The 27,975-nt window shown below is 37.3% G+C and overlaps 1 protein-coding gene across 2 annotated transcripts; it reads right to left on the reverse strand.

Annotated features, from left to right (window-relative positions):
* Nucleotides 1-10,127: 10,127 nt before the first annotated feature.
* AGA (aspartylglucosaminidase) lies at nucleotides 10,128-26,627 on the reverse strand. 2 transcript variants are annotated; one of them, XM_086747473.1, is made up of 9 exons: nucleotides 26,349-26,627; nucleotides 24,357-24,510; nucleotides 23,595-23,707; nucleotides 18,606-18,718; nucleotides 17,478-17,592; nucleotides 16,006-16,081; nucleotides 14,961-15,068; nucleotides 12,664-12,797; nucleotides 10,128-10,488 (listed from the first exon to the last, which is right to left on the reverse strand). In XM_086747473.1, the coding sequence occupies exons 1-9, from the start codon at nucleotides 26,536-26,538 to the stop codon at nucleotides 10,445-10,447; spliced, it is 1,047 nt and encodes a 348-aa protein (XP_086603599.1). In that variant the 5' UTR covers nucleotides 26,539-26,627; the 3' UTR covers nucleotides 10,128-10,444. The 2 variants fall into 2 exon arrangements, with proteins under 2 accessions (XP_086603599.1, XP_086603597.1); XM_086747471.1 differs by having other exon boundaries at nucleotides 10,128-11,810; nucleotides 26,349-26,624.
* Nucleotides 26,628-27,975: the final 1,348 nt, after the last annotated feature.

Below are 27,975 nucleotides of genomic sequence, written 5' to 3' on the forward strand. Positions count from 1 at the left end.
TCTTAAGATTTTATTTTAGTTGCTACTAAACTATTTTTCCCCAATCTATGTGAAATGTGTAATAAAATCATACCTCTTAAGTGGTTAAAACTCAGTTTACATTTGTTTTTCTTACCACTATTTGATGAAGCAAGGGGAAAAGTAAATAGAATATGCTAAGCTATCAAATGTGAAGTAAAGCAGAAACAGAATTCTTCAAATCTTTGGAGCATGTACTATAGATAACAAGGAAGATTAAACTAATGAAGATATGGCTGTAGCTTCATAAATTACTGAATGATAATCATTTTTTTAAAGAGAGTAATGGTAAGTAGCACTGCTTCCCATGAAAAATGTGTGAGATAAAACAGCTTTAAGAACTTCTTGTAAATGGTCCTTCAGTCTGTACTTCAGAATTAATTGTGTCACTTCTGAGAGCTAACTGTTTTTTGTTGTTGTTGTTCAAGGGGAAGAACTATTTAATTTTCCTGAGAAAGTTGTGGACCTTCAGTCCAATTTAAATCTTCCGTGCGGTGGTGCAAGTGAAACCGATTAATTCTTGTCGTTACCAACACAAATTCAGGGGCTTCCTTCTTCCTCTTTTCAGTAGCCTTTGATGCCTTTCAAATCTTGTAAAACTTTCCTTATGTGAAGGAAATCTTTTCTAATCAGACTGTAGAAACTGTAATCCTTATCTTGCTCAATGGACTCCTTCCAAATAATATATATATGTTTCATGAAGCCTGTTCTTTAAAGGGGGTGCAGAACTCCACCTGAGAACAAAACAAGCTACTTCCCATGGTGAAGGCTGACTTTTCATTGCCATGTTTTTATATGAGGCTTGTCGCAATGACTTGTCACTGCTAGCTTATGCTTATACATCTAAATTTTTAAAATTGCTATCTAACCAGTTCCTCACTTGTATTTGTATAACTGATTACTGTGATAAAGTGTCCAATTATTTTTAAATTGTACATGCTTTTGGATGTCTGGCACAGGCATAAAGCTTCAGTAGTTCAGCTGAACATGGAAGATCAAAAAGAAATACAACCATTTTTGATCACTTCAGCAAACGTTAAGATCTCAATGAAGCTGGAAGTTAAATGACTTTTTCAAACTTTGACACTTCAAATATAACAGTTGGGCTGTTATGTTTGTTTGTTTGGGTTTTTTATCTTAAGAGCCAGACAAGAGGTGAGTATCTGTTTACATATACACATACAAGTTTTAAAGAACTAACTGCTTTTATTAGCTACAGCAATCACTTCCCTTTTTCTGTTCTTGTATTTCTAGAATGTGTTGTATCTTTTAAAAAAAGTGCCTAAGCAACATGAAAAGTTAAGCTGGACAGTGGAGCAGCGATGTGTATTTACCCTTTGAAGATTCAGAATCTGAATTCTTTATTGAAATAAGTAGTATGTTCTGCTTAAACTGAAGACTAAACTAAGGAAAAGTGTTTAAAATAAAATATTTTGTCCTGATCGTTCGTTCACCTATTTAACAGCAATTTCTTCCAAAGTTTGAATAATTTAAAAGTGTGAAAAATAACCTATATTAAAAAAATCTTACTATTACAATTAGTAGGTTTCATCTTGAATGAAAGTTTTGTGTTTTATGTTTTAAAAGTGACTTTCTGTATTCTCATTTCTGCTACTTTCAGCCTAAGTACAAAAGTCAGCATGCAGTAACTTATATTTATCCTCTCAAACATAATGTAAGAGGCTAACAGAGGCTAGGCAGTTGAAGTAACCAGAGCTTGCTGCAGATAAGTACCTTGAACAGCTGTACTTCACTGTTTACCAGTGAGATTGCACAATAAGAGATTTTATAAAGTCTCTGATTGTGCATGAAGTTGCAATAAAACAGGTTAAGAATTCTAAGCATCTCTAAAGGTGTTTCAGAATGGTTGTATCACAGATTGATGATATCACTGTTTTGGACAAAGAATGGTTTCAGGAAATGGGTATTTAGCTCAAATAAATTCAGGCAAGAGATATCATCTAGCAGACAAAATGTAAAATGCTTGAGAGGAATTCAGAAATGTATAAAAATAAATTTTAAGTTTAAACAGGGAACAAGCAGGAGCTACAGGGCAAGGTATGGCTATTAAGTGCAACATGAAAGTTTTGTTTAGCAACTAAATGTTTATGGAGGAATGTTTATTTTATAAACAAAACTTTACATTTAGAAATTAGATTACTACCTAACACTCTAATTAAACAATTTTGAGACTAGTACCTCTTCCTTAAACCTCATTAAAGTAGCCTACACTAATATCAAGGGGAACTTAACTGCTCTTTTACATTGCTAATGCTATTATGCTATATATTAAATAATGAGATTAGAATGAAATAATTTATAATCTTATGTCTCCCCTATGAATACCACCCATTTAAGCTATAAAATTCAAAAGTTTGTAGGGTGTGTTCCCTTGGGCATCTGTTTTGAAGGGGTGGTATATTTATATCAACCTAAATTTGTGTATGATACATCCTGATTGTATAATATCACAAGGTGAGAAAAGGCAGAAATAGAAATAACAAAGGGCAAGGATACCCTGAACTCATCACAATGAATTTTTTTTTTTTTTTTTATTTTTTTTTTTTTTTGGCCCCCCTTCCTCTCGGGGAGGACAGCACTGTGTAACTTCTTTAACAAGCTGTGGCTGATTGATAGTTGGTTATAAATGGTTTTGATTAAAAAAAGCTTGCAAGAAAACTTGTCTTGGAATAGATCCCCCTCCCAACCTTTTAAAAAGAATCTGCAACCAAGGGTGCAAAACAGTAGGCAGTTCTTGAAAGGATCTCTTGTGTTTGCTTAAGATACAAGTCCTAATTTTTCAGCTTTTATCCTAATAGTTTAGAAATGTGTGTGTTTTTTTTTTTTCACATTGATTAATCTATTACAGTGCAATTGATGGAATACACTTACTTACTTCAGATTTGTATCTGGCTTACACATTTTAATGGCTTGTGTTGCATGCAATCAGCTGTGAAGGCTAAAAAGAATAACAAAGCCTAAGTTAAAAGAGGGAACTGCCCATGCCAAACATTTCCTGTTATTTAGATTCCTCATGAAAGCCAACGTAAATAGCTTTTAAAAGAATATAACCCTTTCTAAAGGCCTAGGGCTCTGGCGCAGAGTTGTGACTTTGACTTGCACCCATGCACAGCTAAGAGAAATGGGATGTATTGCCAGTGTCTACAGAAGGCTCACATAAGCTCGTTCGGAAGGCATTCAGTTGAAGGAGGTGACAGCAGTTCTGTAGTAAAAAGGCGTCTTCTTCCAGTAAAGCTAGCTTCTAAGTACTCTTACAACTTTTAGAAAGCTTTTTAAGCATTAACATTACAAAGTGATAGCATGACTCATAACAGAAACCTGTCTTTAACCTCATGCAGAAAACACTTTCTCTGGTTTTATATAGCACAAGGCTAACCTCATAAAGTGCTCTGAACTGAGCTGAGATGCTACATAAAACAGGTTTTAGAGGATCAAATCAAGGTCACACAAGTTGTGAAGTAAAAATTTTAAACCTAGAAAATGCTAATGCTATACCCAGTTTCTGCTTTATGGTAGCACTTTAGTTCCTATTGTGGTTTAAGTAAGTTTAGGCAGTGTATCGTTAACTTTGAAAGTAACATTTATTTTCCAATTTGTGACATTCTGGTTAGAATCAACAGATTTTATACCTGCTTTCATGCCTTTATACCTTTATTTAAAGTACCTTCAGAACCAACTATTTCCTACAGACAGATGTGTTTTTCTTAATCTGTACATGCACAACTACCATTTGATGGCAATACAAATTCAGCAAATAGATTGGGAGCTGAAGAAATGGTCTTATATTAGTAATTCACTGAAAGCAAAATAAATTTACACCGAAAGTATGCTCTCAAATTTTGAGAAGTCACTATGTCACAGCTGTGACTACAGACCTTTACAATTATACATATACAACTATTTCTGCATTCATCTTCCTGTCCAAAATGGTGCTAGATTGCACTTGGTTTTCTGGAACAGAAAACATAAAAAAAAAAAAAGAGTTTTAGCTTGATGGGGGAAAGGGACTTTCAAAGAAGTGGAAGAAGCCATCCTTTCCTTAATATCTGTATGAATGTTCATCATTAGTGGCTAAGTATCTTTCATATGGAATCAAAATGTATTGCGAAGTCTTTCACGGACTTCACAGCAACTATAGGCCCTCTTTCTCTCTGAACAAAATCTCCAGAAGATTTAAAACTCTTTTCATCCTCTTTCTTGTACCTTTCTGCACTGTGGAAATTTTGCTGTCAGCTGTACTTATATTGACACTTGCTGACTGACAGCAGGAGTTCAGCATCTAGTGTAACTATATGTTGCATGTCTAACCTGTATTATCTCCACCTGTATTTCAGATCAACTAAATTAATTAAGTGCAATCCAAATGCTTTGTGCTCAGATTAAACAGGCTTTAATCTCAGATTATCAGAAAATCCAACTGCACATTTCACTAGATTAGAAACTGGCCTATGCATAGATTTTGCTGACAGGTCTGTGCTCCAGGCTGATTCCAGCCAGCTCTAAAACTACAGTACTCAAACTGAGCCTTACCACAGCAGCCTGAGCATCACATCTTTGGATAAGAACTCATCTGTATTTCACTAGTTTGTAGTTTATGCAGAGCAAATTCAGATTTTTGAAGAAATCTGCATATACATCCTGCAGTAGGCAGCAACTTGAATAGGAATTGCCCTCACATTTTGATCATAGGATCCAGAAAGACAGATGGGCTAGAATTTTATGGTCTCCTATAGATGAAAAACATTTCTATATATTGCACATTTGAGAGAATCATATTCTTAAGAGGGATCTATTCACATATCTTTAAATCTAGAAAGGATTACAATAGTCATCTAGCCTACATCAGGTGTAGAATTTATTATGCTCCTTTAATAAACTGATTAATGTCCACTGGTCTTCCTGCAGATGCACTTAATCTAGAAATTCTTTGTAGCTACTCCTTCAAACATAACTTCTTTCATTCTGGCCCAGGAAATACTTGACATAATCAGAGAATCATATCATAGAAAGGTCTGGATTGCAAGGGACCTTAAAGACCATTTAGTTCCAACCCCTCTGCAATGGGATGAGACACCTTTCACTAGACCAGGTCACTCAAAGCCCAATCAAACCTGGCCTTGAACGCTTCCAGGGATGGGGCATCCACAACTTTTCCAGGCAACCTCTTCCAGTGCCTCACCACCCTCACAGTAAAGAATTTCTTCCTTACATCTAATCTAAACCTACCCTCTTCCAGTTTAAAGCTATTACTCCTTGTCATGTCACTACCTGCCCTTGTCAAAAGTTTCTCCACGGTTTTCTTGCAGGCCTCATTTAGGTACTGGAAGACCACTATAAGGTCTCCCCAGAGCCTTGTCCTCTCCAGGCAGAACAACCTGAACTCTCTCAGCCTGTCCTCACAGGAGAGGTGCTCCAGCCCTTTTATCATCTTTGTGGCCCTCCTCTGGACTCGCTCCAACAGGTCCACACCCTTCTTATGCTGGGGGCTCCAGAACTGGACGCGGTACTCCAGGTGGAGTCTCACAAGAGCGGAATAGAGAGGGAGAATCACCTCCCTGGACCTGCTGGCCACAGTGCTTTTGATGCAGCCCAGGATGCGGTTGGCCTGGGCTGCGAGCACACATTGCTTCCTCATGTTCAGCTTCTCATCAACCAACACCCCCAAATTCTTCTCCTCAGGGCTGCTCTGAATAGTAATGACCTGACATGCAAAAACCCCTTATAATTTGTTAGAGGCTAGGGCAGTGTAGTATAGAAAAAGGGGGGAGAGGAGAGAAAACACTTGAAACAGGGAAAAATGGTAAATTTTTTTGCAGCTCGATCTAGAGAACACAATATAGCACCACACAGGGATAACCGGCTCTGGTACCCCCAACCCAGTTAGGTAGCATTTGCAAGGCACTTCTGCTTCAGCTAGTTGACTCTGTTGAAGAGCAGACTATTGGCCTAGGCTAATATTATTTCAAACCTAAGGCGATGTCAATTACAAACAACTAGAGAAAAAACAATGTATAATCATCTGTCATAAAAATAATTCAGACTACATTTCTCAGGTTATAAATCATTCTATACTAGCAAAAAATTAAGGTTTTAATCAAGAAATAAAAAGTCAGATTAAAATTCAAGAACTTGTTAAATAATGTGTTCTAGAACTTTAGGATGATCTTAAACATACAAATGAAAGTAAGTTTTGAAGTGTCTTTAGAAAAACACTGAACTTGGAGAATATAAATGGAAGCTTAAATTTAAATTTGAATTTTAAGTTTAAAATGCATTTGAAGAACAAGTTCACGATATAAAATTTAAACTCATTACTATAGCAATACTCTAGAGTTTATGGAAGTGGAAAAAAACATTCAGCGGAAGTTCCACTCTGAAAGCAAAGATGGTGGGTTGTACTTCTTAAGGACAGTATTTCCACACAAAGTGCTCTGGAAAGTAACAGTGTAATTTGCTTTAATTGTAACTGAAAAATAACCCTTAAGTAAATACTAGGCTTTGTAGATGAACAGTGTAAAAGTAAAAAATGCACTCAATACCAGAATGCACAAGCTTAAATCCATCTGTGCAAAGAAGAAATTAGAAAAACAATGCACTTGAGCATTTTTTTTTACGTTATCATATACACAGAAAATATAGTTTATCCTTTGCTTTCTCCAGTAGCTCATGTTATTTGCACTGTATTTGCCACTTCTAAGCTCCTTTCCAAAGTTCAGTCATGACATAGAATTGTAATACTACTTCACCTAGAAACATATGCAATATCTCGTTATGCTTTAGTTCATCTTCACTAGAAAAAATAGGATGTGCTTATTTTTAATCAGTCTAAAAAATAATAGGACATGGCTTTACAAATACAAAATAACTGCCTCTATAAAAAAGCAGCCTGTCAGCAAATGATTTTCTTAAAAACATGAACTGACTTGAAGTGAACCAGAACAGAAATATTTACTATTTTAGTAGCACAACTTCTCAAAGTTGTTTTACTAAAACTGAATTCTCTAATTTAAAAAGTGTGACTGATCTTAATTTTTTTTTTTCCATAAATTACTCAGGATGACTATGAGTAGGTTAATCCAGTATCACGTGCCAAGAGTAGCAGCAACAAAATATGGAAGTTCACGATAAGGACAGAAAGTTTCAGAAAGTTATCTGAAAAAGTCTTCTGTCTTTGACAAAGATATGCAACCACTGAAAAGGAATTAGAAGACAAAAAGAAAAAAGTACATAATCACACCACAAAAAGGTTTTCCCTTTTCAGTGGAAATGTATTAAACATAAATTTCTGACATTGGCTACTAAAATTTCTTGGATTCCTACAGAGTCAAATACTGACAAAGACCAGGTGACCAAAGCAAGGTGTTCAGAGTATCACTCTGTAGCCTGACTTTGTTTCTACATAGCAATGCAGAATGAACTATAAGCATAAAATGAATTATATATTCTTGCCATAAAACTATTTAGGTACAAAGATACTACAGTAACTACAGAAGTTTCAGCTATTTATATTTTGCTAATTATAACTTGCCTTGATAAACTAGAACAGGAAATATGTAGTTATGGGTTACAACAGTGGGAGGAAAGTAGTTATGGGACAAAAAAATGTGGCATTTGTGGGCAGTTTAGTTATCTAAAACGTCATTTAGTAAATCCCAGCTCACTATGTGATGCTAGTTTGAATGTAATAAGTTAGGTACTGCAGTACTGAACTCAGCCCAATAGCAATAATCAACAGCAATGCAAACAACTATTTTTTTCCCCTCACTGCTCTAAACAATCTAGGTTTGGATGTTACCAAGTATACATAAGTTTCAAATTCAGTATAAAGCCTCTGATTTATTGCACAAGATGGATTAACTTTATTTTTCATTTATTGTTATATCAATATATGAAGCACATTAAAAAAAATCAAGCACTTGAACTTTGTTACTTAAATCTGCAGATGCCAGATAAAGCCTATCTTTTTTATCTCTCTATCTATCACCATTTAGTTGTATCTGTTATAATTTCTCTTTAAAATTACATGGTATGCAGGACTGAGAGCTTTGATGGTAATAAATACTGGAAAAGGCCATTCCTGAGATAGCACCATTAATCAAGCCACACAGCTATTTTGTCAAAAATACTAGTCATTGTGTTAATTGCAAGGTTTCAGGTGACAATCAGCTACCAGGCTCTGCTGATTGAGATGGATCTTTTAATGACAGCTTAGGTGATTATGTTCAATCTATATTTACAGATTGCTTAGGCTGCTTGATTGAAGAAATTACTGATGAAAAACTTGGAACTGAGGTTGGGATTGTTTCCTAGGAACAAGGATGACACTGGGCAGCAAACAAGATCTGCAGCTCTCAGCTTCTACTCCTCCTGAGGCAGTACCACAGGCCCAGCTACCAACTGGCAGCAGGGAGCAAGCCTGCCCATGACAAGCAAGTCAAGAAGCATTCATACCAGCTGTTAAGTGCTAAAAGAGCACTTCTGCATCAACTCCAAAAACAAAAGAAAGTACACCCAACTAAAACTCCCTCTGTATTTAAAAACAAGTGGATTTAGAAGGTTTATCTTGCTTTATTGAAAGCTAAGTTAGAGAATACCATTCGTATCCACGGAAAATATTGTTTGCTAGATGTTGCAAATAGTAAAAAGCTTTTGCATTGGAAGCATATAGTAAGGTCAACAGGAATGACCTACAAATGTCCTTTATGTTCATTCACACCTAATTTTTGCCATAATGATAAATATATTATAGTCATTGTAATTTATTCTATAATTTCTTTATGGGGCTGCCAGCTGCCTCTAACTCTCCTCTCTGGCACATGAAGAATTCAAGCAACTGGGTTGTGTTTTTTTTGTATATTAGTTTCTTTTTTAACTGATAAGAGGTAAAACTATTTTTTTTTCCAAAGTTTTGGGACACTCCTAAAATAAGATTTGAGCTTAAGGCAGTCAAGATTCAGGAACTGTCATAGAGTTTTTGCTTACTTTTGGCAAGGGTTTGCACTTGTAAAAAGCTTTCTTAAAAAAACTCGTGTCTGTAAGCATAGAGAACAGCATGACTACTAACAACCTTTATATAAATATTTTTAATAAAATATATTAAGCAAACTGGTTTTTAAATTCAGAATTCTGTCCATAACATCAGAACAGCACATGTATAAGTATTATAATTTCATAAACTATCAAATTACCAATATATTAAATTAGTTTACACAAAATTACTCTTTCATTTATGATACCTAATTTTGCATGACAAAACAACCTACATTGTTAAACCACAGGTATTACTACGTATGTCTCATGTAGACAAGTTCATGTATAGATGAGCTGGCTATGAAGTAAGTTAGAATTAAAACTCCGTGACTTCAGGTACCCTGTTACAAAGTAGTCATGGAATTTCAGCATTGGCAGTCATAACCTCTAGAGCTGTGCACTAGCTAACACAGAGTAGCTACTGCAACAGAGTAGCACAGTACAAAGCAAACTATGGATGTTCCCAGCCTCTCTCAAAAAAAAATTCCAGGTGGATTCAGCTGCAGCAGTTTGAGACATTACCACTCAGCTGCCAGTACTGAACCTTCTGTGTTCACAATCCACAATGCTATCTCTAAAGTAACAATCATTGGGATTCTATTAATCTATTTGTACTGGACTGCCTGAGTTATCTGAAGATACAGCAGCCATGGCAGAAGTGTTGTAGGTAGGACAGGTAGAAAACTTATCTTAAGCCACTGCAGATATATTCAGTAAGAGCTTCTTTGACTAAAGCTTTTGTTGTTATAGAATCATAGAATCATAGAATGGTTAGGGTTGGAAGGGACCTTCAAAGGTCATCTAGTCCAACCCCCCTGCAAGGAGCAGGGACATCCCTGACTAGGTCAGGTTGCCTACAGTGAACTCTGTGCTACAAGATGCTCTAAAGATCCAGTGACAGAGGTGAATCACCAAATAAATTACTTTGTTGATGACGTTCAACAGCAAGCCATTAAAGATGGCTATCCTAGTCAATGTTTTTTCCAACTTTGAAAGATACCAACTCAGAACATAAGGCAACAATCAATAAGGCACAGTACACAAACATCTAAACAATCTTACTTATAAATGATACATTAAGGTGTGCTTTTATTAATCAAAGATTTTATTCAAGTAGACAAAGAATAACAAAGTGTTTATGACAAGACATGTCCATTTTACTTGCTCCCTCATTTTAACATTTCCTGGCTCAAATTTGCAAAGATTCAAATCAAATGATCAGTGAGCCACCAAGTTAAGGAAGTGATCAAACAGATCTTCAAATACCTATGGAACATTCCTCAAGATGCTGAAGTCCTATTACAAATGAATCATGGTATCTCTAGACACAGAAAGTGAAAGTGACAAACCCATCTTGGTCCGCTGTAGGTAACTGTCATGCTTTGGGTATGCAACTGCTCCTTTGCACGGGTAGATGTGCTATAGGAAAGGGCAAGCGCATAGCACATTAGTGACAAGGATATCACTGTGATTAAGATTCATAACTTCCACTACAAAAAAAGGTGACAGGAAGATTTCCACCTGTCTTCACATCCAGTTAGAGTCAACACAATACTCCTTGAAGGCTTGTACTACCAGGATGTTTGGATGTCCTCTCTATTCAAACACATTGTCAGCTATTGTGAAACAAGTTAGAAAAGAGATAAGGAACTTATCTGGACATAATTAAAGCTTTGAAATCTTCTCCACTACTCTTCAATCCCCTTTCCTTGCTTGTCAGCATTTGCATGCAGTTCTATTTTCAAGAGAAAAGAAAACCTGGACTAACTCTTAGAAAGCCAACTAAATATTCTCAAAATAAGTCTCAGGTGGACAGGCAGAGCCCTTCCTGCCTCCTGCCCATTATTCTAGATTTCTGCCAAATATGTTTTTAAGTGGCAAAGCCAGGGTCCAGTTCAATGTTTACTATTCATCACTTTTGGCTACTTCGTTCTTAGGAAAACAGACGGACTGCAAGAACCATTAGACACTTGGTCTCTTTGCAGGCATATGACCACCTGTCCACTTTCTGAGCTCTCTTTGAAAGTTTTTTTTTCCAGTGACCAAAGCTCTACTTTCTCCAAAAAGCAGGTGAAGTTTGGCATTACTTGGAAGTAAATATACAACAGATAACTTCTTGTGGTATTTAGAACCACAGTTTGATTGTCAGGTTTGCAAGATTTTAAAGACTGAGTTGGGATGTAAGGTAATGCCTACTAAATTAATGACTTAAGGGACCTCAGTAGTGAAGCACAGCAATTTCAGCCATTTCACTTAGAAATGTAGATTTTTAAACGGAGATGAATTGCCTGTACTAAGTGAGAAAGTTATCAGGACTAACTATAATTTTCCAACTGCATTCACTTCCCTCAAACTACAGAGTCATTTTTTTAAACCTTGCTCTAGATTATAGTACCAGTTCACAATAACTTAGAAATAAGTTATCAAGATAATTACATAAGGAAACTACAGATTAAGCTTAGTTGCACTACACAAAGCCATAATAAAGTAGAAGATATTAAAAAAAGTGAAGCAGTAGCTGCACTATCAACATACCTTTGTACTTGTTCACATCATTAGGCAACAATGAAAATAAACAACACCTGGGGAACCTTAGCATTTTTCTCATATAAGTTTAGATGTTAATAGGACAAAAAAATATTAAATGCAATCTACTACTTGCTCAGTCGGCTGACTTAGTGAAGGGCTAGAAACCATGAAGTGAAACTGAGTGAATCCTGGAATTTTATTACATGCAGCACCTAGGGAAACAAAAAAAAAAAACCAACAACAAAAAACCAGTATAATTTGCTACATTTAGGATTAGTGTCTTTGTCATTGTACTTTATCATCTAAAGACCCAGTTACTAATTCTATTACAATGGTGTAATTGGCGTAATTATTCTTCTACAATCTGTTTAACCCAAGACATCCTGAAAGTATTTAATTTTTAAGTAAAAATACTGACTGCTGTAGTGCAGTTAATGCCCTTCTAAAACAACAATTCAAAACAGTAACATAAGTTAGGAAAATATCTCTCTCTCTCAATTCTGATTAACTTAATGAGTTCCTCCAATACTAATCTCTTAAACACAGAACTATGGGAAATAAGAGATCAAAGAACAGCAATAAGCAGTCTAACTAAATAAGCCATTTGATTAGCAAACTGTATTTCCTACTGATCTAAGAGTTCACTAATGAGATGCCTCGCACAATGACTGATCTTGGATTGCTTTGAAGCTATGCTTAACATTCACATTCTCCCTGCCTTATGCCATATCTAGGGAAGGCATAAGCATTCTTTTTTAAAACCTTCAAATTAATCATACGCAGTCCAGGAATACACATGAAGGTTGTAAATATTTTTGATTTTTACTAAGACTTGCATAAATTTGGTAAAAGTCTAAGACATCAAAATGCAGAGGAAAAATTAAAATACCTCAAGCCCACACTAGGACATAGTTGGCCCGCTAACCAGCTTTTGATATTATGAATAGCCAGTATTGCTGCAGTGTTCAAAGAATAAAGACTTCTGCTTTAAAATCCACCTTTGGTTTTGTACTTCTGTGACCCAGTATGGGTCAACAAGCTTTGTCTGTTCAGCAAAATACATACCATAACTTCCAGTTGTATTGGCACATATAACAGCACCAAAGAAATTTGGAGCATACTTCTGGATTCTGGAAATAACTTTCTGACAGGCTACTGTTGGGTCTGTTCCCATCCTCATATACTCCACAGCTTGATAACTAAAAAAAACCACACCAACAAACCCCACACCCAGATAGTTAGCCATATTCAGGTTATATATTCAAAAATACCATTGTGAGAACTTGATTTCTTTGAATAATGGAAACACATTATAAATAATCTTTAGCCAGACTTCATATTGGTAATTATTACTCAAGTTCTAATTACATGAAGAGTAATTAGAAACAAGAGTAAAGCGGACTGCAAGATGTCATCTATCATTCTAAGGCAGGACCAAGCCTGGGATAACTCTCTGATCATTTGCAGTAGAAGAGGTTAAGCAACAGATCAGTTAAAGAACTGCAAAGAAGCAGTTAAAGAGTTAGTGGCTTTTATTTTTTCATTGCATGCTGAAGTTTGATATTAACATTGACTAGTAGTTTTCAAAAAGGCCAATGTCAAGATAACTTTTTGAAGAAAACCAACCACTGATATTACATTACTGATAAACTGATTTCGGTAAGCATTAAAAAAATCTTTCAGGAAAAACTTAAGTTTCTGAAAATCTCAGAAGCGACAATTTTCTTTATTACATGAATATGAAGGTACAATGTTTTGATCAAGACTTTGAGCCACTTCAAAATTTTTTGCAAGCCAATTAAAAAAAATTCTTACTCTAAATGAAAGAGGAATCAAAATGAACTTCCTTTCTATCTACAGTACCGTTAGAAAAATGACTATACAGGCATTGCTTGAGATGAATCAGTTGCATTTCCAAAAAAAAATGCAAAAAATGCAAAAAAAATTACTCTTATTGTAGTTTTCTTTTAGAACCTGAAGATTAAAAGATAACGCAAAATATAACTCACAAGGAAACGACAGTAGATTATTTTGATGAAAGACACATATACCGAGACCAAGTCTTGTTACACTTAGACTCATCTTCAGGTAGCATTAACTATAGATATTATTAAAGTACTGCAGAAGAGAACTTTCCTTGCATTTTGAGACTCTATTATCTTTGATTTATTCTAACAATCAGATAGGTCCAAGTTATCTAAAGATAACTATCTGAATACAAAGCTGTATTTCACAGGAATCTCTTCACTAATCAAAAACTCAGTAAGATGTTACTATCTCAAAGAAGACAGAAATATTAGCAATTTTGCTCTTTATTCGACACTTCCTTCACTTCTGGCAGGTCAACTGTATTCTTTGTTTTCATGTGGTAATATCTAAATAACATGGAATTAGGAAAGATTTGTATCTGCAACAAACTTGCAATTAACTATCTAGACAGAGTTGTTTTCTGAAACCCGTTGGGGCCAACACAAAATACTGTAACCAATACAGCCAAATCCTTCAGGCTGCTAAACTGTAACGTAAGCTTTTATTGATTAACCTTATAGTGCGGCTCAATTCACTACTACTGTTGGTATCTGATACCTCAGGATAAATCATGAAGTTGTCAATTGCCTTTTACTTCAAGACTGACTTGGAACAGGTTGAAATTCACTGAGGACATTTGTAAATATGCAGCAGCTAGTAGGCATTTAAAACTGCTAAAGTTTCAGAAAAAGCACCCGAGTAATATGAAGGCCAGTGCTATATATTCCTTCAAGCATCAGTGCTCATTATGTTCAGCACAGACTTCCATAAGTCATTCCTGTTGAGATCGATCCAAAAGAATGACTGTCAAGACTCAATGATGCAAACAGCCATTTTTTACACGTTATGTAACCTCGACGACAGCAGTAACACACCTCTTCCAGTTTCAAATTAGATGCAATTACATAGGACTGTTACAATGACACCTCCCCACTCTCCTGAGTAATCAGACTCACCTCTCATTCTTTCTACAATTTTTAATACTTATTTCCCACACAACAAAACACTTTGGAGGAGAAAGCTAATCAGTTCTGTTAAAAAGCATTCAGGCTGGGAAAAATACTCATTACCTGCTGCCTGTTTGTTCACAGCTTGGTAGTGTTAAGGGATCTGTCATCAAGATATTTAAGAAGTCAGTTCTTTTAAGACAGATCATAAGGATGACTTGATTCTGCTACTGTTCTTTCCCCTTCCACTCCTTCCTTTACTTCCGCTTCAGCAGCCAGTAACTCAGACTGTCTTTTTCATAAATTACTTCATTTGCTGAGTTCATATTTTGCTAAAGAAAGCCAGCAAAATGGAGAAACCCCTACGGTAATGCCCTATGGACAAACCTGGGTAAGAAGCGCATCATGATGTCACCATCCCCAGTAGCTGCAGCTCCTCCGGCTGTACTATCTGCATAGGATCCTGCTCCAGCTATCGGAGAATCTCCTACACGGCTGTAACGAACAACGGAAAAAAACACAAAAACTGGAAATTATTAAAAAGTGTACTTTACTAATTCCAGTGGGATTGCATTAATACAATAGCTCTTGATCTGATATTGGCAAGTTCTTGTGACTTGGGCACACTTTTAACCTTGTCAACCTTACTGCCTCCAGCTGGGTTAGCGTTAAACCCACAGGAGAACAGAACAGGTAAAGAGGTCACTCCACTGCAGTCAGAAGTCTACTCTTAAAACTACCGATAAAAGTGATCTGTGATAACCTGATTGATCTGAGGCTTAATCCATCTCCAATGCACAACTGCCTGTTATTATATTGACTATAGTTAGGGCAGTAAGGTTTAGCCAGTGGGCAACAGTAAGCAGCAGGGGACATTAGTATGTTCAATAGCTTGTTGCTAAATACAAAAGTTGTCAGACTTGGTTGACAGACAAGATTCCTAACTGGGTAGGAAAAAAAAAATTCTTAAAGACAAAATACAGGCCAGGGGCCTTGATTCTATGTACATTTCTTTGGAGACTGTGCATCTCTCAAAAATCATAGAATCATAGAATATTTTGAGTTGGAAGGGACCCATAAGGATCAAAGTAACTCCCTGCTGCCCTGCAAGACTAGCTAAAAATAAACCATATGACTAAGAGCACTTATTTGTCTCTAGTGTCTTGCCTTACAAGTTGCCTCACAACTGTGCCACTTGTTTGTGTCTCTGTATGGTGAATTAAGCAAGCTGAAAAACAAACATTCCCTCAAACAAATGCAACTCATCTTGCAACTGAATCAGTTTCTCAGTATCAGAATTTATGTCAGTGTTCAGAAATAAGCAAGGCCATTTTGTGATCACTGCAGTCTAAAACTTACAACCTTTAGATAAGCTTAACAGAGGAAATGAGGTGGGGAAAAAAAGCTTTTTTGTAAAACCAGAGATACCAACCCTGGAATTTTGTGGACTGCACCATTAGTAGATGTCCCAGAAGCAACGGTTCCGCTCTCACCGATTACAACCATACCTAAAATTTTCAGCAGAGATGAAACATATTCAAAAACACTCCTAATAAATTTATTAAATTGGCACTATGGTTATCAAACAGAACCACAATACCCAGACTATCCAAATTACTGATATCCTGAAATACAGAAAAGTTGTACTCTTCAAGAAAACAAGTTGTTTTTACAATACATTTGGAAATTTTTTGGATGCTTTACAGAGCTCAAAAAGGAGTCTAAAACACTGAGTGCCACACTGTTCAGAGCTGTACATTACTGCTGCACAAGCAGCCACTGCCTCCTGATATACAAAACAATGGTGTGGGAGAACTCGAAGTACAAATCTAAGCACCATCATTTACTACAAAACAGCTAAGGACTACTTAACGATACATCAATTCCTGAACTGCATTTAGCAGATTCCCCTCTCATCCTGACACTCCATGAATTCTGAGTTTTCTAGCACATACTGAAGACTGTACATGCCAGTAAAGAAATCTACCTACTAACTTAAGAATTCGGTAGGTTGCCTGACTTCTGTAGAACATTAATTGGTTATTAGTAGGGTGGACTGGAGGCAAAGAAGAAAGATTCACACTTGAAACAACTTGTTAATTCTTGGTATTGCAAATACTGTCAGGCAAAAAGTTCTGAATTCCTAAACTGAAAAAAAGTCCAGACTAAGCCAAAACGTTCAAGACTACAAAGTATAAAATTTTGAAAGACCTAAATCTGTAACTGCTCCAGTCCTTTGTCTGATCTGCTCATTAATCAGCTTATAGGCCTAGCAATTAACAGTCTTCAATCAGTAAACTCTTAGAAGTTTTTGGGACTACTACTGCTAACTTGTTTTAAGTATAGTAGTTTCTGTAGAAATGTATTGATTTAGTCAATAGCCAGCATAGAAGAAAAACGAAAGCAAGCTTTAGTTTATAAGTTCAAGGACTGTTTGACTAACATTGCTTTTGGTTGGCAACAGCACTAACTGTTTACTAAATTCTTCCACCACTGCAAAGCCTTTTAAGTTGGTCTGACAGCTGCAAAGGAGACTTGACCTAAGTTAACCATAATCAAGATAAAAGCTATTTTTAATCTTCATCAGTTTTCTAAGTATCCATAGCTGCTCAAGCAATTATGCCAAGGTATGAGGGAAAAGCAGCAGGGCACTGAACAAATAGCTAAGGGCAAAAAGTGAAGCAAGTGGCTGTGCAGTCAGTGCACTGGAATTAAAAACAAAACAAAACAAATCATACTTTTAGGTATTTCATCCTAACACATAAGTAACAGAATCTTGAAAACACCTTTAATAGGAAGTTATGCTTATATGAAATAGTTTTCTTTAAACTCAGTATGATTTAATCTGTAGGAGAACAAGAGGGAAAAAAAAAAATCAGCATCAGAGTTACCAAAAGTTGTTACCAATAGTATCATGATTATGAACACTTCTTTGTGTGATGGTCTGTTCTTCTTTGTAAATTATTTTTTCAGGCCGTTTGTATGGTCCACAGGATTCTGAAGAGTCTGGTACCACATTCTGTAATTATTGTGTGATTTGTATGAATGGTATATTATGCTTCATTATAGATAAACTTAAGAATACTACAATCAATTCCTATAATCTACTACACAGATATTAGATGTCCAATACTTAAATTCTACAGTTGTACTGAAATCCCACAAGTTGTTTCATGTAAAGAATAAAGACTGACTTCTGGTATTATATGGTAAAATGTTTTTTCCTACTAGAAAGTTATGCTGTTCAAATTAAACATTCTCTTTTGCTTGACTGACTGGTTAAAAAAAAAAAAAAAAAAAAAAAAAAAAAAAAAGCTTATTCTTCAGCAAAATGAAGAAAATTTTCAAGCTAAAAAACCCAACCAAACAAACTGAGCTTGTTTTACTGATGTTAAGATACTATTGTCAAGACAGTATCATAGTCAAGAGATTTTCCCAACTGAAACAGAGAATATATATTGAATTAAAATGGTTCAGTAATGCAGCATTTCATATCCAAGAAGCAATGAACATAGTGTACAAACCTATAGAAATCTGCAACATCAATCCCAAAACAAAAAGACAAAACTAAAACCAACAAACCAACCTCACCACAACAAGCAAGTTTAACTGACAGTTGCACTAATCTGCTATATCCACTAGTTTACATAAAGCCTCTTTAACTATTTAAGGACCTTAAATAGTACTGTAAGATTTTATTTCAGAAATTTATACATGCATCAAAAAAATACACGCACTGCTGTGTTTAGTTTGAGAAGTCGTGTCAAATTTAAAGCTAAAAAAATAAACTAATTCCCACATCAAAATACTAGTGCAGCAAGGTCAAAACCAGCAGGATCTAAGAAACAAGAGTTAGACACATATTCTTCCTGAGTCTACCAAATGCCTGGTAATTCCAAGTTTGGTCTCTTTAATAAGCAAAACTTTTTTCTTCTTCACATGTAAAGCACAACTTCAATATAAGCTGAAAGGAAGAGTCAATGCTGCATTACTGAGTTTCTAAACCCCCACTTCACCACCACTCTACTGTACCTTCCAGTAGTTTGGCTGACAGTTCTGATTAAGCCACTTTGAATACATCAAAAGAGATTTTTGGGTAGTTAAATCTTCATATGGAAACCCCATTCTTACAGCAAACAGGGAGGCTTGAAAAGCAACAACAAAACCAAAAACATTAATTTATTCACATTTTTATATATTTCATGATAATGAAATGTTATCTAGAAATCAAGAAATTCTACATTCTCTATGGAGATGAGAAATAATGTCTTCAGGGAGCAGTACTGGCCATTACAGTGATCTACAACTGCACTAAAAAACTCTCCTTTCACTGGCAATACCAAATTTTCTCAACTCACTGTAACTATGTTAACATATGTAAGTTTTACCATTGAAAGAGAAACAAATTCAACTCTGTTAATCAACGGGACACAAATAACGTGGACCAAGAGAGGTCTGCACTGTGTGTGTGTCACAGAAATATTTAAATAAATGATACAAATAATAGTACATTTTCCTTAAAAAGCTAGTATTTTATTAAATGTAAGTAACATAGCAGCATAACATTTGCCACTAAAACACTGATACTTGCAGAAATCAATCCACCAGTTTACATCATATTACGCTTCTTCCTCACAGCTTTGAAAGTGACTGCCTCCGTGTTTTGAAAATTATTATAGTATGTGCAAAGGGAGCAAAAGAAATACCAACACAAGCAATGAAAGAATGCTGCACTTCTAAGAATGGCTTTTATAGCTAGGGAAAAGGAAAAGAAAAAAGATCAACTGTACTTTCATCTTTTAGTTGTAGATAACTTTGATATTACCCAGTAACAGATACTGTTGCTAGATTCAGATCCTTGAACAATTTGTATTACCAATCCTCGATAATAATGTCACTATAATACACAGCTGAACAAGCTTCTCCACTCCAGCAATTCAGAAAAGCCTTCAATTATTTCTGGACAGTTTTTCTATGTTTTTCTTAAAAAGTTACACAACTAAAGTCTCTTTATGCTCAGAGCAAAAGAACACTGACTACTTCAGTAAAGCAGATATTTATTTTTCCATTTCTAGAACAAACAGGTAGGTTTTTTTCTTTTTTTAAGGTAAAATTGTGCTTGTGCATGTTTGTCAGTCATTCTTTCATGACTTTTGAAGTCTTGTTTCTATTCCAGGAATCAGAATTGGTCTTTTTTACTCTCTGAACTTTTTACTTGGATTATTGGTCTAAGTATTGCTAGGACAAAAAGGGAAAAGGTCAGGCACATTGATTATTAAACTTTCCTACCTATTGGAAACAAACTTGAATATTTCTCAGCAGATGGTAACCAAAATTATTTTTTTTTTCCCCACTTGTAATCATTCTGCACTGAATGTCCCTCACCAGACTCAGTTCTACATCGGTACACATGGCCTTTATTGCCAGTTTTCTATGACCCTTCCTAAAGAAATAAGGCCACATATGGAGAAAGCAGCTCTTTTAACACCACAAGAACTGACCAGTGTTGTTATCTGTATCTGTTCAGCAAAAGCGACACCAACTCATTTTTAGGTACACCACTGTCATTATAAACCTTAACTGTAAAAACACACAAGCTCTGGTTGAATTTTGGCTTAAATCTACAACAGCAAGAGTAAAAGATAACATCAGGTTTGAGTTTTTTTTCTTTAAGATAGTGTGGTGGTGATGAAATCTATCTTGAAGAAAAGAACTGTGTGTGTCACGGTGATCTTCACTGAGTATGGCTCTAGCTATCATCATAGCTTGCGATTAGCTAATACCTGTTCACATATCACTCACAGGATCAGCTTCCTCATGCAAAATGATACAATAATTTCTTAAATTCTCCAATGTGAATTATTCTCAAAGCCTCTTTTTGCATGGTTGTTTTTTTTTTTTGGTGTGCAAAATAATGCAATTTATTAAATTCTCATTTACTGGGTGACAATGATGCAACAATATGGCTTCAGATTTTAAATCTGAATGATTTTATTCACTGGATAATTATTTCAGTGTTCACAGCCTCCAACTCTGCTTTTCATTTCCAGACCTAGAACCTCCTGACTCACACCATCAGACATTTTTATTTTTTATTTACTAGCTTTGCTGGATGATGGGGCTGCATGTACATACCCTCAGCAAATTTTGCAGATGATAAAAAACTAAGAGGAGTGGCTGAAGCACCAAGGGGTCTGCTAGCATCCAGGGGGATCTCAACAGGCTGGAGAAATGGGCTGATAGGAACATAATGCAGTTCAACAAAGAGAAATGCAAAGTCCCGCACTGGGGAAGAAAAAACCCCATGCACCAGTACACACTGAGGCCACTCTGCAGTAAAGCAGCTTGGCACGAGAAGGCCTGGTTCCGAGAGGCCGCATGATGAATGTCAGCCAGCAACGTGCCCTTGCAGCAGAGGCAGGTAACAGCACAGGCTGGGCTCCAGCATCAGGAGAAGTGTTGCCAGCAGGTCAACAAAAGTGAATCTTCCCCTCCACTCAGCACTGGGGAGGCCACACCTGCAGTACTGTCTCCAGTTCTGGGCTCCCCTGTACAAGACACACATGGACATACTGGAGACAGTGCAGTGAAGGGCCACAAAGATGATACAGGGACTGGAGCATCTCTCCTACAAGGAAAGGCTGAGAGACCTGGGACTGTTCAGCCTGGAGAAGAAAAGGCTCAGGAGGGATCTCATGAGTGTATAAAAATATCTGAAGAGAGGGTGTAAAGAAGATCAAGTCAGGTCCTTTTTGGTGGTGCCTAGTGACAGGATACAAAGCAATGGGCACAAACTGAAACGCAGGAGGTTCCCTCTGAACAGCAGGAAACACTTCTACACTCTGAGGGTGACAGAGGTGTCCAGAGATTGCATAGCCTCCTTCCGTAGAGATACTCAAAAGTCATCTGGATGTGGTCCTGGTCTACTGGTTCTAGGTGGCCCTACTTTAGCAGGGGGGTTGAATCAGAAGATGTCAAGTACCTGCCAACGTCAACCATTCTGTGATTCCGTAATACATCCTCTTCTTTAAGTCCTCTATGTACCAAAGGTTTTAAAATACTTAAATCTTTTGAGTCAAAGTAAACAGACCCATGAAGATTATTCAGCGGTCATGGCATTCTAACACATTCCATCAGTGTTTTTAACACTGAAAATGAAAATTTAATGTTACATTCATTAAAACTTTACTGACAGGAAGAATGTACTGCTCACACATTTTAAAATTATGAACTAAGCAAAATTAACGCGTGCCGCAGCTTGCCTCTTCCTCTCTTGTGTCAACCACTCATAGAAATGAAATTTTAGGGGACAGGCAGACTTTCCTGGATTGTATCACTGAACATATTAAAATAAAAGTGCAGTTTAGTTACTGGGGAAAAAAATAAGGAATAACCTCAGCAATTCTGCATCTTGCACAAAAAAAGGCTGAAGAGATTATACACATTTATATGACGAAAAGGTTTTACTACTCTAGCTAGCTTTTCTGGTGAAAATGTAAATATTTTTATTTTTAAAATTAATTTTTTTTTTCTCTCAGATGATGATGTGAAGGTTCAAAAGTATTCTTCTAAAGCTATAGCTCTACTTTATCAAGCCTCGCCTGGTACAGACAACTACATTTTCCTTTATCCAAGTTCCTCTTTCCACAGAAAATAGATTCCTTCACAAGAAATATTGTTTTTTCCCAATTTCTCCACTTCTTTGATTCATTCACTAACATTTATCATCATCTACAACTTTTACTCAGATATATCTTCAGGTTTCCTGTCCTTCTTTTACCACTACTGAAAGACACTTTATTCTGAGGAAGTTCTCAGTGACAGCAAGGACTCAGCATAACAGTCTTGGCCACACGACTCCATTACGCAGAGAGGTATCTTCTTAGGCTGGAAAATATATTTCATACTGGCATTTTAATTCTTCTTTATCTTCATCTTCCGTATCTTTTCTGCTCATTCTACCAATCAAAAGTTTCAAATATTTTGATAAATACCAATGATGGGGAAAGGAGGAGGAGAACATTTCTTCCTCCTCTATTTAACACCTGACAAATTTATTTTTCAGCATCACCTGTGAAATCTCTTTTACCAAAGCTACTTGTAACCTAGTCATGGCCAACTGCTCCAATTAAATAGAATCTGCAAATCTCTCTCTTTCTCTTGCCAGACCTTCTGTCAAACACTGTCCTCACCTCCCCCTTTTGCCCTATTTTACTCCATCAAAAAACTGCTGTTGCACTTATTTCTCCATCATTAATACACATTAATTCCTTCAAGAATCTTTTATTTTCTTATCATTTCAAAGTACTTGACTCACCCTTAATGCTCAGATGTCAATTTCCACATTTCTTTCTGAGAAGGCAGATACATTTTAAAAGTCCTTAACTATGAGCCAAATAACCTTCCACTCACTACTCATATACCTCCTTGGAATGTACCTCTCTCTTGAAACTAGTAGTAGTCCAATAGCAGCAGCTCATATTTCAAAAGCTCAACTATTCCTCCAGCTTGCTATTGCTCTTTTGTTGTGCCTAGAAGTACAGCCTCTAATATAATTTTTTCATTAAAGTTCTCATTAATATTTTAAACCATGAAATACAGTAATCATGCTCAATATATACTGAAATAGTAACATGTAACTGTACTGTCTATTAATTCTGTCATTCCTTAGAAAAAGTTACTCCATGGTTTTAAGTGAAATATTTACTTTTAACAGCTTCTATAGTGTCTTGTATGAAGTCATCTTTGATATCACTGATATTAGCAAACCCTTGGGATTACAAGTTAGTATTTGCAGTTAAATTGGTGGACAGACCATAAAATGGTATTTTTATTTTCATGTGCAAGTAACAGAATAAAACCTAATTCACAGAGAGTGAACACTTCTGAATTATGTAACTACATTCATCTGATTTCCAGGGAATCCTTTCACCTATATTACCAAGATTAATACATGGCCATTTTAACAGTGAGTGTTTTAAGAGGAGGGTATGATTTGGAAACAGTTAAAGGAATAATTACCTGACTCTCCCACTAATAATGTATGCTTAGTGTGTTCGATGACCTTTCGCGCTACACCAATTGCATTTTTTACATGTCTGAGATCCGCAACTGCCCCAACTTCCATTGTGTTGCTGGAAACAATAAGTATTTAAAGCTTATTAAAAATCTAAAAATAATTGTGTATTTTTTATTAGACAAAATCTGTTCTCATCTAAATTAGAAAGCTTGCTCCTTTAACATATTGCTTTAATAGTCCTATGCCATAGAGCGATAGCATCACACTAGTTGGGAAAAGCTTCATACATCTATTGTTTCCTTTCACAGGCACGGGGATGTTGCTCAAGTAACAATAACTCCATCCACAGTAATATTTTCAGTAGAGCAACTATTTTGTTACATAAACTCATAAGATGAACCAAACACTTGCTATTACTTTTTAATCAGGACAGCTTTAAATAGTAAATAAAGTATAGAAGACAATTGCTCCAGAAATTAAATATTTATGGAACGAACATAAAGGGAAAGCTTACAATACTACAAACCATCTGCTTTGCAACTGCTATACCTGGAGCTAGATTACTGCACTGCATGTAAAGATTCAGTAACAACCACGCTTAGCTACTCTTCTATCAATTAGATAAGTATTTTTTCTAGTTCCACAAGTTCACATAACTTGTCCCACAGTCAACTCTAAACCAACAAGATCTCTGTAACAACCCTTACACTAAAGTGTGCTAAAAATGACAGGAATAATTATTTTCTCCATGTAGTTTTTCTTACCCATCCATAATCATTGCGTCCAGTGTTGTTTCTCCACTTTCATCTGGGCTTCCTCCATATCCCACACTGCCATCACAAAGGTCAATCTCACACTGACCACAGCCTCTCTCAACCGCATCCAGCTCAGAACCTCCCAATTGCAATACTCTCCAAGCTGTAATCAACACAAATATTTAATTGTCACCAGTGAAAACAGTCTCCAGTACTGCTTTAAAAAATGTTTTAAAAGATGGACACAATGAAGGTGCATTACATAAGTGGGCAAAAGAGCAAACTATAACTTACAAGTGAAATAAAATCAAAATAGAAATATACTCAAAAAATTGTAAAGCATTACTTTTCTAAATACTGATTAGCGTTTCTGTCTGAGATACAAAGCTTTTTTTCCTGACTAGGAAGGTATTATTTATGAACAATCACCACAACTTCTATATATTAAATAACCTCTGCCCAGAGCCACCCATTACTTTATCACTGTTTAATAAAAGCCTTAGGAGAATATCAAGTGTTCAGCTGCAGAATAAGAAGATCTAAAACATACAGTGATGCAAAAGATCTAAACCTACATCAGTAACTACATAAGAATAAAAAGAAACTGGAAACAAGATAAAAGAAATTACAGTCTCCGCCTTTTCCTGCTCAACCCTTAATCTTGTGTTCTTTAGGATTCAGCTCATGGTGCAGTTTCGTAAGACATTACAGACGTGCCAAATTACATGACCTGAATAAACTAGGCCTGAAGGCTTTGCACATGTGACGTTTTGCAAGGCTAGACCTCAAGCAAGATTTTCTAAGATGCATTAGCTTGCTGCTATTGATAGTGGCAATCCTGCTTCCTCCTTCTTGTGCCGGCTCCGGCACTCCACCATCTGCCAGACCCAGCACAGGGCAGGCAGCAGAAACATACAGGCCAGGTCTTTTTGGCAGAAATAATCTGCTGTACTATCTCAACCATCTCAAGAAGCCTCATCTTCACAAATGCTGCATGCAACTGCATGAAAGCAAGACTTACTACCTAGCATCCAACTCCACATACGCTTGTGTGAGGAGTACTACTCCAATTCTATCACCTTTATTGCTGCGAGCCTTAAGCTTTCAAGAGCTGCAAAGCAAGGGCCTTGCAGTTTTCATGATTCTGTTTCACTTCTGACCTACACAAGGCTTTATAGGTAATCCATTTCACTAGCATGGCTTCTCTAACAAGGGGTCATTTACAACCCAACTATAGTAAAATAGCCTGCGAGTCTTTCAAAAATCAGTATCTGCAACTAATTTAGGTTGCCTATAGGAAAGGTTGCTCTGACTGTCAGTAGCACACCACAAGACAACACAGAGCTTCAGAAATACAATATTCAGAACTATCTAAATGTTTGGGGACAAGAACAAATCTTAAAAGGGCACCATTGAAAGCACATCACCATTGTGAACAGCTGCAACAGTGTAAATCAGTATTAGTGAAAGAAGGCTTTTAATCTGCGTTTTCCACAGCTCATAATCCTCTCCCTCCCCTTTTTTTTTAAATGCATTTTTTTTTCCCAGCCTTTAAAGTTAAACCATTTGCTTGCAGGCTCTCAGGCAGCACCAAGGCTCAGAGCTCCATCAATGCAAATGCAAATGCAAACTGCGGGACCTGGCCCCTTCCCACACCGCGGTACCCGGACGCCCAGAGCGGGGCCGAGCTCCCCCGGCCCGGCGCAGGGCCCCCCGCAGCGCGCAGACGGGCGCTGCCCGCAGCTCCCCCGCGGTGCCGGGGCTCGCTCTGAGGCGGGAGGGGCGCGCAGCGGGCACGAGCAGGAGCCACAGCCGTTTAACGGAAGCAGGGTCACTGCCTGCTTCTTCTCGCTACGCACAAGCGCGGTCAGGCCTGCAGTGACTTGTTTTTTCTTTTTTTTAGCCAACACCTACGTCCAGAGCCCCCCGCCGCCCCCCCAGCGGCAGGAGGAGCACCCAGCGATCAAGCGACCGGCCCGGCCCGTTCCCCCGCCGGGGCACCTGTCTCTGCGGCCTTCCTAAACGCCCAGGTGTTGACGACTACAGGCAGGGCACCGGGTGAGGCGGCGACACCCGCCAGCTGCAACGCGAAGGGCAAGAAAAGAGCGACCATCAGCGACCGCGAGCCCCCGCCGCGTCCCGCCGCCATCACCACCCCGCCCGGCACCCACGGCCGGCCGCGGCGGCGCATGCGCACGCGGCCCGATCCAGCCGCTGGCGGTTGTAGGCCGCGTTGGAGGGCCGGGCCCGCCCCGGAGGAGGGAGGGTGCGTCTCGGCGTGGTGCTGCCTGCTGTCGCATCTATAGGGGTCGGAGTACGCTGGTGGCTTCTTGAGGGGTGTTTTTGTGAGGAGGAAAAGCCTAAATGCCTCCCCGCCAAGGCCCAGAGCAGATTAAAATACAAGGCCAGGTTGGATGGGGCTCTTGGCAAGCTGATCTAGTTGGAGATGTGCCTGCTTCTTGCAGGGGATGATCTGTAAAGGTTCCTTACAACCCAGACCAGTCTATGATTCTATTTATTGTATGTCTGGATGTGTGTTAAAGCCAGCCTCCTTGTGTGGACGTCGCAGTCCGTCAATGACATTACCGGTGCTGGAGCGTCGCAGATGAGCTGCAGAATGGGGACGGGGCTGGGCAGTGGCTGCAGGCAGAGACCCAGAGCTGGGACAGCTGCACACCGACAGAGCTGTGTGCACACCCGGTAAAGCATGTTCAGAAACAATCTCCATGTGTGCTTATGAGATTCGCGTGCAGCATCCTCATGTGCCGCCTCCTTAACATGTATGGTTTTGTCAAAAGTGTCTCAATGGCACAGAGACATTTCTGCGAAGGGAGCGTTTGGAGATCTGCTACAGCAAATAGGTTCTGCAATAATTTGTATAATGCCTTGCTTTATAGAAATCATAAAATATAACAACCAATTTCTTCATCCTGCCCCTGCCATTCAAGGTTTTCATTATAACCAATTAGCAACAGCTTAAAACCATTTGACATGTTGCCATGGTAGTCTGACTGTTTTCAGGCCCATCAGCTCACCTGCTGCCAGCATAATGCACCGATTTGTGTTCAGGCCTGATTACGTTCAAGCAGTGGCTGATCATCAACCACCTATTATTTCTGAACAATGTGAAAAAAGGTGGCTTCTGCTGCTACTAGAGGAAGTGGATATAAAATACACTCTGTTTTTTTTAATTTCACTTTTTTTTTAGTTCATTCTCATTACTTATTTTCGAAATATGATGGGCCAAACTAAATTATACTTTATCAGCAATGCACTGGTCTTATATTTGTAGAAAGACACGATACTCGGACCTCATACGTGACAAGCTCAAGCTTGTAGGCATGCATAAATTTTAAGTGTACCCAAGCCAGTTTCAAAAACCTGAAGCAATATTATTTTTATTATAACAAAATGATCCACAGACTTTGGAATGAAATAGTTATCACAAAAGAAATGTATTATCCTTTGTTACAGAAGTCAAAAAATAGTAAGTATTGAGTTATATTTTACTAATGGCCTTGGTTTCAGCCATTTCCCAAAAGCAAAACTACAAATAGTCTAGGGAAACCTTTACTGAGGTAAATACTGTTATCTGACTTGTTTCTGATATTACTATTCCTATTTCTGT

The sequence above is a fragment of the Chlamydotis macqueenii genome, chromosome 4 (assembly GCF_036417535.1).
Source record: "Chlamydotis macqueenii isolate bChlMac1 chromosome 4, bChlMac1.mat, whole genome shotgun sequence".
Classification (NCBI taxonomy): domain Eukaryota; kingdom Metazoa; phylum Chordata; class Aves; order Otidiformes; family Otididae; genus Chlamydotis; species Chlamydotis macqueenii.